This window comes from Abramis brama (genome assembly GCF_963993115.1).
Source record: "Abramis brama genome assembly, chromosome: 19".
Lineage (NCBI taxonomy): Eukaryota > Metazoa > Chordata > Actinopteri > Cypriniformes > Leuciscidae > Abramis > Abramis brama.
The window spans coordinates 4,155,471-4,170,652 of NC_139981.1; the positions used below are offsets into that span (position 1 = coordinate 4,155,471).

At 36.3% G+C, this 15,182-nt stretch overlaps 1 protein-coding gene across 1 annotated transcript in view; it reads right to left on the bottom strand.

Moving 5' to 3' along the window:
• LOC311069910 (collagen alpha-6(VI) chain-like) overlaps positions 1-15,182 on the bottom strand; it is a 59,855-nt gene that overhangs the window by 4,097 nt on the left and 40,576 nt on the right. The window contains exons 17-41 of the mRNA XM_084093468.1: positions 14,889-14,915; positions 14,251-14,295; positions 13,250-13,303; positions 13,047-13,109; positions 12,889-12,954; positions 12,326-12,379; positions 11,504-11,539; positions 10,989-11,054; positions 10,810-10,872; positions 10,642-10,704; positions 10,041-10,103; positions 9,883-9,933; positions 8,937-8,972; positions 8,759-8,821; positions 8,497-8,559; positions 8,327-8,362; positions 8,184-8,220; positions 7,993-8,004; positions 7,360-7,856; positions 6,693-6,768; positions 5,110-5,751; positions 3,676-3,766; positions 3,099-3,301; positions 2,735-2,905; positions 2,293-2,334 (exon numbers count right to left, since the gene is read on the bottom strand). Of these exons, the coding sequence (XP_083949594.1) occupies positions 2,293-2,334; positions 2,735-2,905; positions 3,099-3,301; positions 3,676-3,766; positions 5,110-5,751; positions 6,693-6,768; positions 7,360-7,856; positions 7,993-8,004; positions 8,184-8,220; positions 8,327-8,362; positions 8,497-8,559; positions 8,759-8,821; positions 8,937-8,972; positions 9,883-9,933; positions 10,041-10,103; positions 10,642-10,704; positions 10,810-10,872; positions 10,989-11,054; positions 11,504-11,539; positions 12,326-12,379; positions 12,889-12,954; positions 13,047-13,109; positions 13,250-13,303; positions 14,251-14,295; positions 14,889-14,915 (2,620 nt within the window). The remainder of the gene's footprint in view (positions 1-2,292; positions 2,335-2,734; positions 2,906-3,098; positions 3,302-3,675; positions 3,767-5,109; positions 5,752-6,692; positions 6,769-7,359; positions 7,857-7,992; positions 8,005-8,183; positions 8,221-8,326; positions 8,363-8,496; positions 8,560-8,758; positions 8,822-8,936; positions 8,973-9,882; positions 9,934-10,040; positions 10,104-10,641; positions 10,705-10,809; positions 10,873-10,988; positions 11,055-11,503; positions 11,540-12,325; positions 12,380-12,888; positions 12,955-13,046; positions 13,110-13,249; positions 13,304-14,250; positions 14,296-14,888; positions 14,916-15,182) is intronic.

The window sequence follows — 15,182 nt, forward strand, 5'->3', positions numbered from 1 at the left end:
CTTCATGCTTTCAATATGGAACTAGGCAAAGCTAGACAGACTTTCTTCTCAAATATTATAAACAGCTATTTAAACAACACACGCATTCTTTTTGCTACTGTAGAGAGACTGACAAACCCCCCAAGCCAGATTCCCAGTGAAATGCTCTCAGACAACAAGTGCAGTGAGTTTGCTTCTTTCTTCTCTGAGAAAATCAATAATATCAGAAAGGTGATCAGCACATCCTTGAGTTGCACTGAGGTCAGACAGATCAGACCACCTGAGAAAGTAGTTACTATGTCTGATTTCAAAGAAATTGATGGCAACATTTTGGAAGAAACCGTACAGCACCTTAAAACATCAACCTGCGCTCTTGACACACTTCCCACATCTTTTTTCAAAAGTGTGTTAAACAGTTTAGAAGCAGATCTTCTAGAAGTGGTAAATGCCTCACTTCTCTCTGGGAGTTTTCCAAACTCCCTGAAAAATGCAGTTGTCAAGCCCCTCCTGAAAAAGAGCAATCTGGATAAGACCATATTAAGCAACTACAGACCGATCTCAAATCTTCCTTTCATAGGCAAGATCATTGAAAAAGTTGTCTTCAATCAGCTCCTTTGACAATTTTCAATCTGGTTTCCGACCGCACCACAGCACAGAGACAGCGCTCATAAAGATAATAAACGATATTCGCTTAAATACTGATTCAGGCAAATTATCAGTGCTGGTACTACTCAACCTCAGTGCTGCATTTGACACTGTCGATCATAACATACTTCTTGACAGGCTGGAAAACTGGGTGGGGCTTTCTGGGATAGTCCTAAAATGGTTCAGGTCATACTTAGATGGGAGAGGTTATTATGTGAGTATAGGAGACCATAAGTCTGAGTGGACATCCATGACATGCGGAGTCCCTCAAGGCTCAATTCTTGCGCCACTCCTGTTCAAACTGTACATGCTCCCAATGAGCCAAATAATGAGAAAGAACCAAATTGCTTACCACAGCTATGCAGACGACACACAGCTCTACTTAGCCCTATCGCCTAATGACTACAGCCCCATTGATTCCCTGTGCCAATGCATTGATGAAGTCAACAGTTGGATGTGTCAAAACTTTCTTCAGTTAAACAAAGACAAAACTGAAGTCATTGCGTTTGGAAACAAAGATGAAGTTCTCAAGGTGAACGCATACCTTCACTCTAGGGGTCAAACAACTAAACATCAAGTCAGGAATCTTGGTGTGACACTAGAGTCAGACCTTAGTTTCAGTAGTCATGTCAAAGCAATAACTAAATCAGCATTCTATCATCTGAAAAATATTGCAAGAATAAGATGCTTTGTTTCCAGACAAGACTTAGAGAAACTTGTGCATGCTTTCATCACCAGCAGGGTGGATTATTGTAATGGACTCCTCACTGGCCTTCCCAAAAAGACCATAAGACAGTTGCAGCTCATACAGAACGCTGCCGCCAGGATTCTGAGCAGAACCAGAAAATATGAACACATCACACCAGTCCTCAGGTCTTTACACTGGCTCCCAGTTAGATTTAGGATTGATTTTAAAGTATTATTACTGGTATATAAATCATTCAATGGCCTAGGACCTCAATATATTGCAGATATGCTCACTGAATATAAACCCAACAGATCACTCAGATCATTAGGATCATATCAGCTAGAAATACCAAGGGTTCACTCTAAGCATGGCGAGTCCGCTTTTAGCTATTATGCCAGCCATAGCTGGAACCAGCTTCCAGAGGAGATCAGACGTGCTCCTACAGTAGTCGCATTCAAATCCAGACTCAAAACACATCTGTTTAGCTATGCATTTACTGAATGAGCACTGTGCCGCTGTTTGTCCGACTGTTTGTACTGTACTGTATTTTATTTTATTTTTCTAAACCGTTTTAATTATTCTTATTTCTTTTTATTATTTAAATTTCTTCTATGTAAAGCATTTTGAATTGCCATTGTGTATGAAATGTGCTATATAAATAAACTTGCCTTGCCTATATATCAGTGTTGGCGATTCTATGAAATGATGTGTCAATCGCCAGTTGGCCGGTAATATTCTTATGAATTTTAACAATGCAATATTGTGGTGAGAACATCGACATCAATGACACTAGGGAGTCTGGACAGTTGACGGGCTAGGTTTAAGCCTTGCCAATTTACATTTTCAAGCGCAAGGCGACGTGAAAAGGAACTCAATCAAATCTTAAGTCACTGGCCATTGCCAGGTGTGGCAAAATGTCAGTTTTATAATTATATAAAAACAGTGGTATGGCATATCTGCCAAGTGAATGTCTCTTTTACCCTTGAATATACTGGGATCATCCTGTGGAAGATTTTCGGATTCTGTGGGAATAATTTGAACAATCTTAAAATCTGTATAGGTTCATAAAATAAAGCATCTAATTTAGAAAATAGAAATAAATTATTATAAATGCTTAAAATCCTATATGCAATCTCAAAACTCTACAGATAAAAGGCCGACATAAAATAAAGCATGCAATATATATCTATTAAAATGATAAAGAAATTATTAGATATGCATTAAAGCTTTAAAATAATAGTTAACACATTATATATTTATATATTCATATATAATTAAACATGTATATTTATATATTCAAATGTAATAATAATAATTATTAACAAGTAAATAATTACTATTAATTAAAAAAAAAATAAAAATAAAAACTGAAGACTTACAAACCAAAGCCAAAATATCATTGAACAAGCTGTGGTGATTTACCTGTGGACCCACACTCTTTAAAGCACTCTTCCTCTGTCAAGAATCGGTTTTCATTGCCGTCACAACCACCGTACCAAAAGTGCAAGCATTTCTTACTCTGCTGGCTGTAGTGCCAACTAGACACATACGATCCACAAACACGGCCTGGATCACTTTCAAGGAAGCATCGTGCTGTTGGAAACAAACAGTACACAGTCCACTAATTCCCCATGGCACTGAATACTGAACTATGTCAGAAAACAGCTTGTGCATTTTTAATGTGGGAGCAGATACATGCACACTACTGCGCCAGAGACTACTATGCAACTTCAAAGAAGCAAGAGCAGCTACAGTATATGAGGCCAGGAAGATCTGGATTCAGCACCTTTAGTTTTTGAAGGCTCTGTGTGGTCTATGTGCTCTTCTGTAAAAAGTTCAGTGTCCTCAAGTTGATTGGGTCCAGCGAATGGTTCTGTATTTTGCTCATCATAATCATCATATTCCTCCAGAGGTTCTTCTGTTGTGCTGAGCTCTTCGGTGGGCACTTCGGTGGGCACTTCGGTGGGCACATCAGTGGGTAGAATAACTCTGAAACACATTTAGATGGATTCAGAGAATATTCATGAGAATATCACTGGAGTTAATTCTTATTTTGTCGTTTCATTCACAGAAATGCTTTCACGCCATGCTATTGTGTTTAATCTGGTTAGCAAGAAACAACAGTAAAAATAGATGCACTTAGCTCTACATGGGGCCAAGCAGGGCCTACACTTTTGGCACAATGCAAACACTCAAAAGTCAACAGTAAAATATTTAGACCACCCTAGTTAGGGTTCAAACTTACAACATCTGGATTACTGAGCCCAGATCTTAACCAAATGTGTCACATCACACACAGTGTCTACACAAACACATGCTTTTGAAAATAAGCCAACCTTTGTGATTAGATGTTCAAAGATTACCTCTCTATGGTTTCTTGCCCAAAGTCAACAGGCCTCGGCACAAAACCACGACAATCACGGGTCTCTACCACTGACCGGGGTAAGAGTCCTCCTACAAAACAACAGCAGTTGTTTAACTAAATAAAAAGTTCAACTAAAGTTTGATTAAAACTTAAACCATGAAAAAAAACAAAAACATTTTCATTACTTGAAATGAAACAGTAACTGTTAACTAAAATAAAATACAATTAAACTTCAACTCATTTAATTTCAGCCAGGTGCCAAGGCAACATTTCCCATTTTCTTATAGTTTAACTAAAACTGATTTTTGAAAATCACAACAACAACAAAATTACTTATAAACAGAAAATTTTAAATTTTAATAAAAACAATATAATAAATAATACTACTACTTGAAAGGGTGATGAAACACTACAGCATGTTTTTTAAGATGTAAATGTTTGTGTTGCAAATGATGAAAGAGGATGTTAGCATCTGTTAAAGGGATAATTCACCCAAAAAATTAAAATTTGCTTTTAATTTACTCACCCTCAGGCCATCCAAGATGTAGATGTCTTTTTTCTTCAGTAGAACAGTAAAGAAGATTTTTACCTGAAATCGTGTTCCTCTGTGATTCATATAATGCCTATAATAGCATATAATATAAAATGGCTAAAAATAATTCATATAATATTAAGTCAGTGGCTACCGTCACTTTGAGAGTAAAAATCACACATACAGGTTAAACAAAAATAATACCCGTGACTCTTGACGATTCATTGAGGTCTCCATGAAGCAAAGTGATCGGTCTGTGCAAGAAACTGAACATTATTTACAACATTATTACCTGTAATCCACAGCCTCTGCAAATGATCCTGAGTGCGTTCACGACAGTCTGTAGCGCAAGCTTCCTGACACAGTATGACGTACGCCCAGGAGCTCAAACCCAGGACATCTGTGAAAAGTCAATCTTCCCAATTGGGATAGCGCAAGCAACGCTTAGGATCATTTGCCGAGGCTCTGGATTACAGGTAATATTGCTGTAAATAATGTTCAGTTTCTTGCACAGACCGATCACTTTGCTTCATAAGACATCAATGTATCGTCAGTATTCATTTTGTTTTGACAGTATTTGTTTTTTTGACTCTCAAAGTGATGGTAACCAATGACTTGCATTATATGAATCACCAAGGATCACGATTTCAGCTAAAAATCTTTACATGTCTAGGGAAGAAAAAAAGATACCTACATCTTGGATGGCCTTAGGGTGAGTAAACTAACAGCAAATTTTCATTTTTGGGTGAACTATCCCTTTAAATTCCAGAGAAAAAGGAAAGCAGATAATAGAGAGTTTTTGGGTTATCTTCATAGAAAATGCTAAAAAGTCTACAAGTTTAAACACCAGACCAGGTTAGTAAGCAATTCTATCGCATCGGTCTTATGAATATTCCTTACTTTGGAGCATATTCAGGAAGGCGCATAGAAAGCGTGTGGCGTACTCTCTGTCATCCAGGAATACCAGATGCTGCTCCAGAGGAGAGTTGGTGAGCTCCTGCATCCGGGTCCAGTCGAATCTCTGTCCCGCCATGAGGATAAACATAACAACATTCTGACACTTACATAATCTAGACAAATAATCAAGCTGGGCTTTGCTGTGCTCAGAGTTTTCACCAAAAACAGTCACAACCATTCGTTTGCTTCGTGGACTCTCTGCTCTAAGCATAATGTTAGTAATCAACCACTCCAAAGCAAACTCCGGATGGGATGTCCCGCCCACTTGCTTCAGTGTACTAGAAATATGCCGCTTCATGATACTGCGATCTTTATACTTTGTGAAGCTGAACTCCTCTTTGATGTAAGAGAAGCCGTAAATGGAGCTCTGCTGGTAAGCGGCTATCCTGGTTTTCCTGTCCGCTCGGCTCGGCTCGTTGCTCACACCGATCTGGTCTAACAGAGACAGAACAAGTTCCTTCGCTCCTAAATACTCTTGAGGGTTCATGTTATTAGACCCATCCATCAGAAAAGACAGGTCCAGATCCATCTGTAGAGGTGGCGGCTGTGGGATTATACCACACGCCGGGTCTGGGTTACAACGGTCTGGGGGAGAAAAAACACAGTTGGTTTGTAATCAAAGACATCCATGTTATAAAAACTTGATTGAAACGCTTCAAAAAGTGTGGTTTTATATCATAAAACCACACGCCGGGTCTGGGTCACAACGGTCTGGGGGAGAAAAAACAGCTGGTTTGTAATCAAAGACATCCATGTTATGGATTTACATGTTAACTTCCTACATAAGCAGCTGCATCCTTACTGAAACAGAACCGCATCAATGACTGATTTGGAACACTACATGGGCAGCAACTCTGTGCATCATACGAAAAGAGCATTGGGAAGTAAGCATACAAAAAAAATAATGCACAGAAATATTGGTCAAAATAGTAATTCTTTGGATTTTTAATCAACATTTCTCGTTCGTCCACCATCATGACTGGATATTTTTTACTGAACGTTGTTGCAATGCATTATGGAATTGACTTCTCTGTAATGGATACTTGCTGCTGCCTTTGAATTTGAATAAAATTATATATTTTTGGAGATATAGCATAATTATGCTGCTTATATTTTGAAACAGACTTCACACAAGGAGCGTGCAAACAGAGCCACTGTCACTTTCATTCATTTAATCAAGCATTGAATTGATCAAAAATTACACTAAAGACGTTTACAATTTTACAAAAGATTTCTATTTCAAATAAATGCTGCTCTGTTGAACTTTCTATTTATCAAAGAATCCTAAAAAAACATGTTTCATGGTTTCCCAAAAAAATATGAAGCAGCACTTACTGTTTTTAAAATTGATAATAATCAGAAATGTTTCTTGAGCAGCAAATCAGCATATTAGAATGATTTCTGAAGGATCGTGTGACACTGAAGACTGGAGTAATGATGCTGAAAAATTCAGCTTTGCATCACAGGAATAAATGATATTTTAAAAATATATTAAAACTGTTGTGTGTGTCTGCACTGGAGCTTACCAAAACAAATGAGGCACTGTTTAATGCGATTCACTCCTCTGCCATCAACATAAATGTAGCTTCTTGTGTCGTCAACCTGAGAAAAACATTTGAGGTGAATTAATAACTATTGTTCATAAATATGGTTCATGCATTTATTTCCCAGTGTCTAGTCCAAGGGGGGGATTTGAAGAATTCTGTGGAAAATATTTAATTTGAAATTCCGTTTTGAGACATTTGTGTGTGAATCATGGGCATCCAGATTCTGTAGAAATTAAGATTTCTGTGGGAACATATTCTGTCTGGGCTGTTAAAAATGATCAGGAATCTGACAGCTTTTGGGAAGAATTTCCATGAAAGGGATTTAAACTTTAAACTGAGAACTTTAGCAAATTATCCCAAAACCCAATAAACAAATTGCATGTGGATGTATAGAACTTTGTAAATGATGGGCATTCAATTTCCAATTCTATGGAGGACACAAAAAATTTTCTATGGACTTCAAACATCCATAAAATTCAAAATTCCGGATCTTGTATGTTTGTTTATTAGATTATTTATTAGATTATTAGATATCTGACCTAATTTGTTGATGCTTTCAGCCACCAACGAAAATGTATTATTAATTTTTGTCATCACAGTCACTAAATACATTGGCATATCCAAATCCGATTGTTTTCATATCTACCTGCATTGCTCGCCTCACGTCCTCAGCGGGACGTAGAGCGATCACTCCGAGGCCAATGTCTGCAGCCTTGAACTCCAGCATCGCTGTGGCGAGGCTCGATTCATCATTCGATGGCCCGTTCGTGAAGAATACAGCAACCTTCCTCATAAGCCTGCCCTTTCGGACTCGTTTGAAGACGTTTCGTGCCACGAAGCTCATGGCTTGTCCGATGTCCCTGATTTTTGTGGTTCTCTCTACAGCAATTGATCTCAGAGCTTCCAGAAGAGTCTTCTTTTTAAGGTGGTCTGCGAAACGGATCAGGTATTTGGACTCGCTGTTGTAGGAGATCACAGACACTCGAGCTCCCTTTGGACAATTTGACTCAGCAATGGAAATGTCTTCCAGTAAGGAGCGAGCAGCAGAACGCATTCGCTGGAACACTTCAAAAGATACACCTACAGACATGTCAAAGGCTATCACCAGGTCTGTGGGGTAAATTGGACACTGGGAATGGTTACCTGAAAGCATTGTTGGGAAAAGAAAAAAAACCCAATGAAATTAAATATTTGTAAAAAGTTTTCAGTTATGAAAGATTTTAAAAGTTATTGATAAATAAGGCATTGAAATGTAGTTGAAGTAAAGGGCAAAGCATACCAGTGCAGCAAGCTGTGGAGACAAAATAAATGATAAAAATGTAGATACTTTTAAAATGATTTCAAGGTTTAACAAGCTAAAAGGCAAGACTAAGAGATCATGGAGAGACAAAAAAAATCAATCAATGAAATCAAATTCAATCAGTCATTCTGCTTTGAATTCTTTGGACATTAGAAGTGCTCTAAACTTACCACAGTTTTTGCGTATGTATTCGACCAGGTCACATTCCTTTATGTTGAGAAGCAGAAAAGGAGGATAGAAAGAAAACAATAACTTTTTTTGAACCGAGTAATTTAATACTGTTTAAAGATCATTTATAGTAATATGAACCTACAGGCATCGGACTGATTCCAGGAAGTCCTTTGTCACCCTAAAAATAAAATAGAGTTAAATAAACAATTACAAAAACAATTAATGAAATAAAGATGAGCAGAAGCATTTTACAGTAAATCATGTTCATAAACTGACATCATTTTGTGAATTATTCATATGCAAATGACTGACCCTGTGTCCATCCATCCCTTTTTCTCCTGGATCACCTGGAGAACCCGGACGCCCAGTGTTCCCCTGATCACATCAATACATACAGTAACACAGCATAACTCATTAACTTTATAGGATATTGCATACATACAGAACCTTCTCTATAATGTTATTATGCAAGTACATCGAAAAAGACATGCTCAAATAACATGATTGCTTTGTTGGATATTAACTTTTCAAAAGGTTAACAAATGAGCAAAAAGAAAATGAAATGAAGTCGTACCGGTCTTCCTCGATGACCTTTATGTCCTTTACCTCCACTGGATCCTTTGGTACCATCCTCACCCTATTGTTATTATCATTGTTATTAAAAATGTTATATTTTAATTATTATTATTAACATTTACACGATTACATAAAATGCCTAGTGATGAGCTCATGTTTGATTAGCTTTAACACACCTGCAAACCAGGGAGGCCATAGAATCCACTGTCGCCCTAAAAGCAAATGTATTCTGTTAAATGAATATCCATAAAAGTACACAAAGGAAATTGAGAGAGAAAACAAGTTATCGTATTTTGCTTATGTTATGTGTGCTTGAAGACTAAAATTTCATCTTTGAATATAATTTCATTATTTAATATTATGTATCTGTATTATTATTCTTTTTTACTATTCATAATTAGTTGTATTATCTTATGAAGTTTAAAATGCACGAGTTAGACTATAGATTGCATGGACACATGTGTTTAAGGAACATATTTTAGACACAAGGAGGGTAGCTGGGAGGATCATGTATTCTGCTTAAAGGTATGTGTAAAATGCAATGTTCACTTAGCAGATTGTTCCAATGATGATGATACTTCAAATGTGTACAGTTGGTATGCTCTTTGAAAGGAAAGGAATGTTTCAACTGATGCAAATGTACCATTTGTATACCACTAATATACACTGAGAAATAGTTTCTTAATGTGGAAGGTGGATTGTATCATGTGTAAGCATTAGCATATACGTTCCATCTTTAAACAATATGTTTTTCTACCTTACAAGAAAGTCGAAAGTCGCTCAGTTGTGTATTTAAGCTCAATCTTACTGTACTACGGCAGAGAAACACGGAAACGCATAGACCTGGCATGAATATAACATCTTCTCAGAGTTTCTCTCCTGACATATAAGAGTAAAGATTTGTCTTGCCGGTCCTGTGAATCAAATGGCTTAAAGGCTTAATTCCAAGTCTACAGTGCTTGACGTTGATTGCATTTTTAAAAGTCGTTTTGGAATGTACTCTAAATCGCAGCATGTTTCAGACGATGAAAAGTGACTTATATTCTGGAAAATATGGTTAAAAAAACTTTAAGGATATGATCCTGAAACAGATTTTTCAGTAAATGTACATATCACAGGTACCTTGTGTCCTTTGGGCCCATCAGGTCCGTAACCATCTCTTCCATCTTGTCCCTGTTTATATAAAAGTCATACATTACATTGGAAAGTCACACCTAATTATTCCACATGCTTTAGATGGACATTTTAAAATTCAAAGATGCTCAAATGCACCAACTGACCGGAGGCCCTTTGAATCCCCTTGGCCCCTGCTCTCCCTTGATCCCTGTGTCACCCGGTACACCCTAAACACAAGCAGGCACACTTGAGAAAAGAGGAGCACAAATTTGCTCTGCAACATTATATGACCACAAAAGTATTACATAATATACTATACATGAACCAGGTATTAATTTGCCTAAATAAAAGCCAGTCAAACCTTGTAATGCTTTTGGTATTCAGACTTGATCACTCAGAAGACAGAAGTTTAAAGTGCCCCTATTATGCCATTTTAAAGGTTCCTACTTTGTTTAGGAGGTCCGCTACAATAGGTTTTGACATGCAAGGTCAAAATAATATACATCACACACCTGCACAACACTACAACTACAGTGTTTGAGGGCGGGTCAAAGTAGACATTGTTCACGGGCAGCCAATGAATATCATAGGCTGCCATTATGCAAATTTGTTACGTAGGTTTATAAGAGGAAGTAAGACTGGAATTACACACTGCATGAAAGGTATTATTTGAAAGAGCATTATAGGGATACTTTAAGAAATGCATTTTTCAGGAAAAGAAAAAAAAGGAGGAGGAAGAAAACATGATGCATCAGTCTTACATACCCTTGGCCCTCTGTGTCCTCGATTTCCCTTTAAACCTTCATCTCCAGGAGGGCCAAACGGACCCTATGAAAACACAGACGGTTCTCACAGATGTGTTCTATATCATATATGTTTTGCTCTAAGGGTAATACATGAACATGCATCTAGTTTAAACAATCGAATACACACCGGAATTCCAGGTACACCTGAATGACCTTTTACTCCCTTAGCCCCGTTAATACCTGGTGGACCCTGAACAGGCAAGATTTAGAGAGGCGTAACACAACACATAAATTCCAACACTGTATCATCTGAAATCTGTTGTCTGTGTTTCTTTTTAAATGAGGGTGAACGGTCCCAGTTCTCACCACTTGTCCTGGGTAACCAGGAGGCCCTCGCTCTCCGGGTTCTCCTTTCTCATTTGAAGATTCACCCTTTACAGACACATTAACCACACATTACCACAACAGAAATGAACAGAACATATTATATTATATTAGAAAAGAACAGAATATACTAGATTAGAGAATAGAATGTTAGAACAGAAAAAGAATAGACTTATTTAAAAACATAATTGAATAGTATATTAGTATAGAACTGAGAAGAACAGAATATATTTAAAAAATGAAATAGATTACATAATAACACAAGTTACTAATAATAATATTAATAATAACAACAACAATAAATCAGGATGCAAGAATATGATAAACACCAGAATTGGAATTAAAGAGTAGATTAGAATAAACAAGATTAAAAGAGAATCAAATTGTTTAAATTCAAATACAACCAAGTAGAATAGAACAGGTTTAAAAAAAAGAAAAAAGAATAGAACAGAATGACATAGAACAGAATTCTATGTATGTTCTTCATGCTACATTACCGGTAATCCATGTGGGCCTTTTCTTCCTGGAACACCCTATCAAAGTACACCAAAATACAAGTTATCTGAAGAATTATGTGCTTTTAAACTTATTTAATGCATTTTCTCTTCTGATGAAGGATATTGAGGCAGAAAATGTTAAATACTGTATATCTCACACCAAACGTCAGACGTACAAATCAGGACCATCGTGTTACTAAACAGTTCAAAAGTTTGTGATCAGTAAGATATTTTAATGTTTTTGAAATACCTTATGTTCACCAAGGCTGCATTCATTTGGTCAAAAATACAGTAATATAAACAGTAATATTGTGAAATATTATTACAACTTAAAGTAATAACAATAGTTATTATTCCAGTCTTCAGTGTCACATGATCCTTCAGAAATCATTCTAATATGCCGACTTGGCAATCAACCTTTTTTATTATTATCACAGCTGAAAATAGTTGTGTTGCGTAATGAAAAGTGCATGAAACTGCATTACAGGGTCTTTTCTCAAAATCCTTTAAAATTAACAAATATTCTGAAGAACTGCGTTTATCTAAAATAATAATAACATAATAAATGTGCTCACTGTCCTTTTTTATCAATTTAATGCATCCTTGTTGAATACAATTATACATTTCTTAACACAAACGTGTTCCTAATCTTTTGAACCTTAGTCTAGATATACCTCTAACGCATGTAAATGTTATGTGATATTGTGTACAAATGTTTTAGCATGATTATTGATCAATCGCACAAGGAATGAGCGACACCTGAATAGCACAGAAGCTATGGGTACAGTTAGAAGCTACCACAGTACTAGTACATGTACTCACAGGATAACCGTTATCTCCAAATCTGCCTGGGGTTCCAACAGGCCCCTGGTCACCCTGACAAGAAAAAACACAGTCATAACACACTCTTACTGTTATCGGTTACACATCAGATATTCTTGTAACATCCTGAAAAATGTGGTTCTAAATCTGATATGTTTCTGATACTTGATCACCTAAATCTCCTCTTTTGTTAAACCTCTTAATTTGGATTTTTTAAAATTAAAAACAGTCAAAGTGAGTAAAAAAAAAAAAAAAACAGTCAACTGTTAACATCAGAAGGTAAGTCATTTCAGAGGAGCAGTGCCAAGTGTGTCCATGTGTTGATTTCAAATTGCACATGTTAAAATGAACAATGCTAAATATAATTAAATCACAAGGGTGAACTTTGAGAGCCTATAAAAATACAAAGCCGCATGGGAGGATTTTACAGTAGTGCGTTTATATAATCACACAGGACGAACGTAAATCTACAACAGATCACTACTGAAACACAATCTGTCCCTCTCACCCAAACAAACAGTGCTAACATCTTCCAGAAGGAGTGAAAAAAAAAGGTCCCTCACCGGGAGCCCAGTATCTCCTCTCTCGCCTTTTGGACCTGGATTTCTGTTGTCTATTCCTGGTGCGCCCTGTAATGTAAACAGAGAATCATATACAGACAAATCAAGTCAGGTTGTTTAGACGTTTAAAACGATACTATAAACACACAGGAACACCTTACAGGATCTCCTCGCAGGCCGCGGTGTCCCTTAGTTCCAGAACTCCCTTTGAAACCCTTCACACCCTGAAAGACAAAAATAACATGAGCTAGTGAGGAAGTTATTTTTACATTTTCTTTCTGCTTATATTAACAGTAATAAGCAGGCATCTGTGATCAAACAAAACCAGATGGCATTTGTGATGCGTGTGTGGTTGTGTAGTTACAGCACTGCCCGGGTCTCCTTTAGGTCCTGGAAGCCCATGTAGACCAGCATCGCCCTGCACACAACAGAAATAGTGAGTACAGCCAATCAAATGACTCAATAACTCATCCAGCGACAATGTGTGCTTGCAGTTTCATAGGTCACTTATATTGGGTTTCATTTATTGCAGTGTTTACAAGGCAGCACTTAATATTCCTTAAACACATTTATTTATACTGTTAATATTGCTCATACTTATGGTTAGGGATATTTCACATATTAAACTTCCTCAAATCATGCGGTTTGTTGAGGAATGGCTTGCTACTTCTTTTCTAAGTGGACAAAACTATGAATTTCGCTTAGTGGATGATATAACAGGCAAAAAATACTGATAGACTCGCACTGAAAGAGGGCATGTTATGCTTATAGAAGGCATAACTTCCTAAATCCTAAAAATGTAGGATTACAGTATGAAAAATCTCGAAATGAGAATCTCCCAATTTTTCATCAATAATTGCATACCATATTTTGATGCATATATCTGCATATTGCAGGGTTCACAGACATTGTTAATTAAAAAAATTCCATACTTTTTCAGACTCAAATTTCCAAACCTCTCAGTAGATTTTTCAGCCCGTATTTAACATTAACGGTTAATACAGCATTACATTTGCTATATAGTGCAATCAATCATCTGTAAATATTTTCTGTTTTTTTCCATTGGTTTTCTCGAGGTGATAACATGAGTTTTGCGTTATGAAAATTATTGAATTTATTCAGTCACGTTCGAAGATCACTAAACAATCACTAAACTTTAGCCATAAATTATTTCTTTGTATAATGCACATTTTATTGCTCTTAAATTTACAACCTAGTGTTTTGCTAATTTGCAATTTTTTTAAAACAGTTTCACAGTTTAAATGCAAAACATTCAGCCAATATTTGTATATAATATTAATATAGATTGATTAATGGAACATTCATCATATTCATTTAAGATACTGTGAATGTAAGAGAAATAACCTGTTCTCCATCCACTCCATCCAGCCCGATCTCCCCATCTTCTCCCTGTCAGACAGAGGTCAAAGGGTCACACACACTTACAGTCATGTTTAGGGAAGTAATCAACAACCACTGAACAAACATGTACTCGTTTGTGACCCTACACATTACATCTGCATGCTTGGAAAAAGCCCTCAAGGAAACCATTAACTTCACTGCAAAAGCATTATATTTAATTAGGACTTTCTGATCTGGACTTAATTTCCAGTAAAAAAAAAAAAGTGCAAGCACATTTCCACATTTTTTTTTCTTGTTAATGTATAAAACACATGAAAAACCATATTCTGTCATTGCAAAAAGATTCTATAAAATCCCATGTAATTTTGCTTCTCATAAAAATGTCTTGTAAGCTGTTTAACATGTTGATTATTTACCTAAAAACAAGCCAAAGATACTCATTAAAAACCATTACAGTGTTTTGTGCTCTCTAAATTGTAGTTGCAGATAAAATAAAAAATTAAAAAACAGCAGAACAAGCATTCAGAAAGCACTTTTTTGTGTCTTTTTTTACTTATATTTAGTCCAAACAGTAATTGTTTAAGTGGGAGCAATAATAGACCTAACAGGCAGTAAACAATATAACAACTCATGTTACTCACTTTATTTCCAGTGTAGCCTCGATGACCCTATTGAAATGAGATTTTAAAACATTTCCTTTATTCAGCACGGCAGAAAAACACGATCTCATCTGATTTAACATACCCTAGCCATGCAGATATCATGTAATTATACCTAAAAATTATTTCATTAAGTCACACTTAAATGCATGAATGTGTTTGCACTAAATAACTAAATATTAAACCATTTTTATTTTTTATATTAACAATTTGATTCATGGTCTCCATGTATGTAATCTTATTTTTGTTTATTTTGATACCAATACAATTAATGTT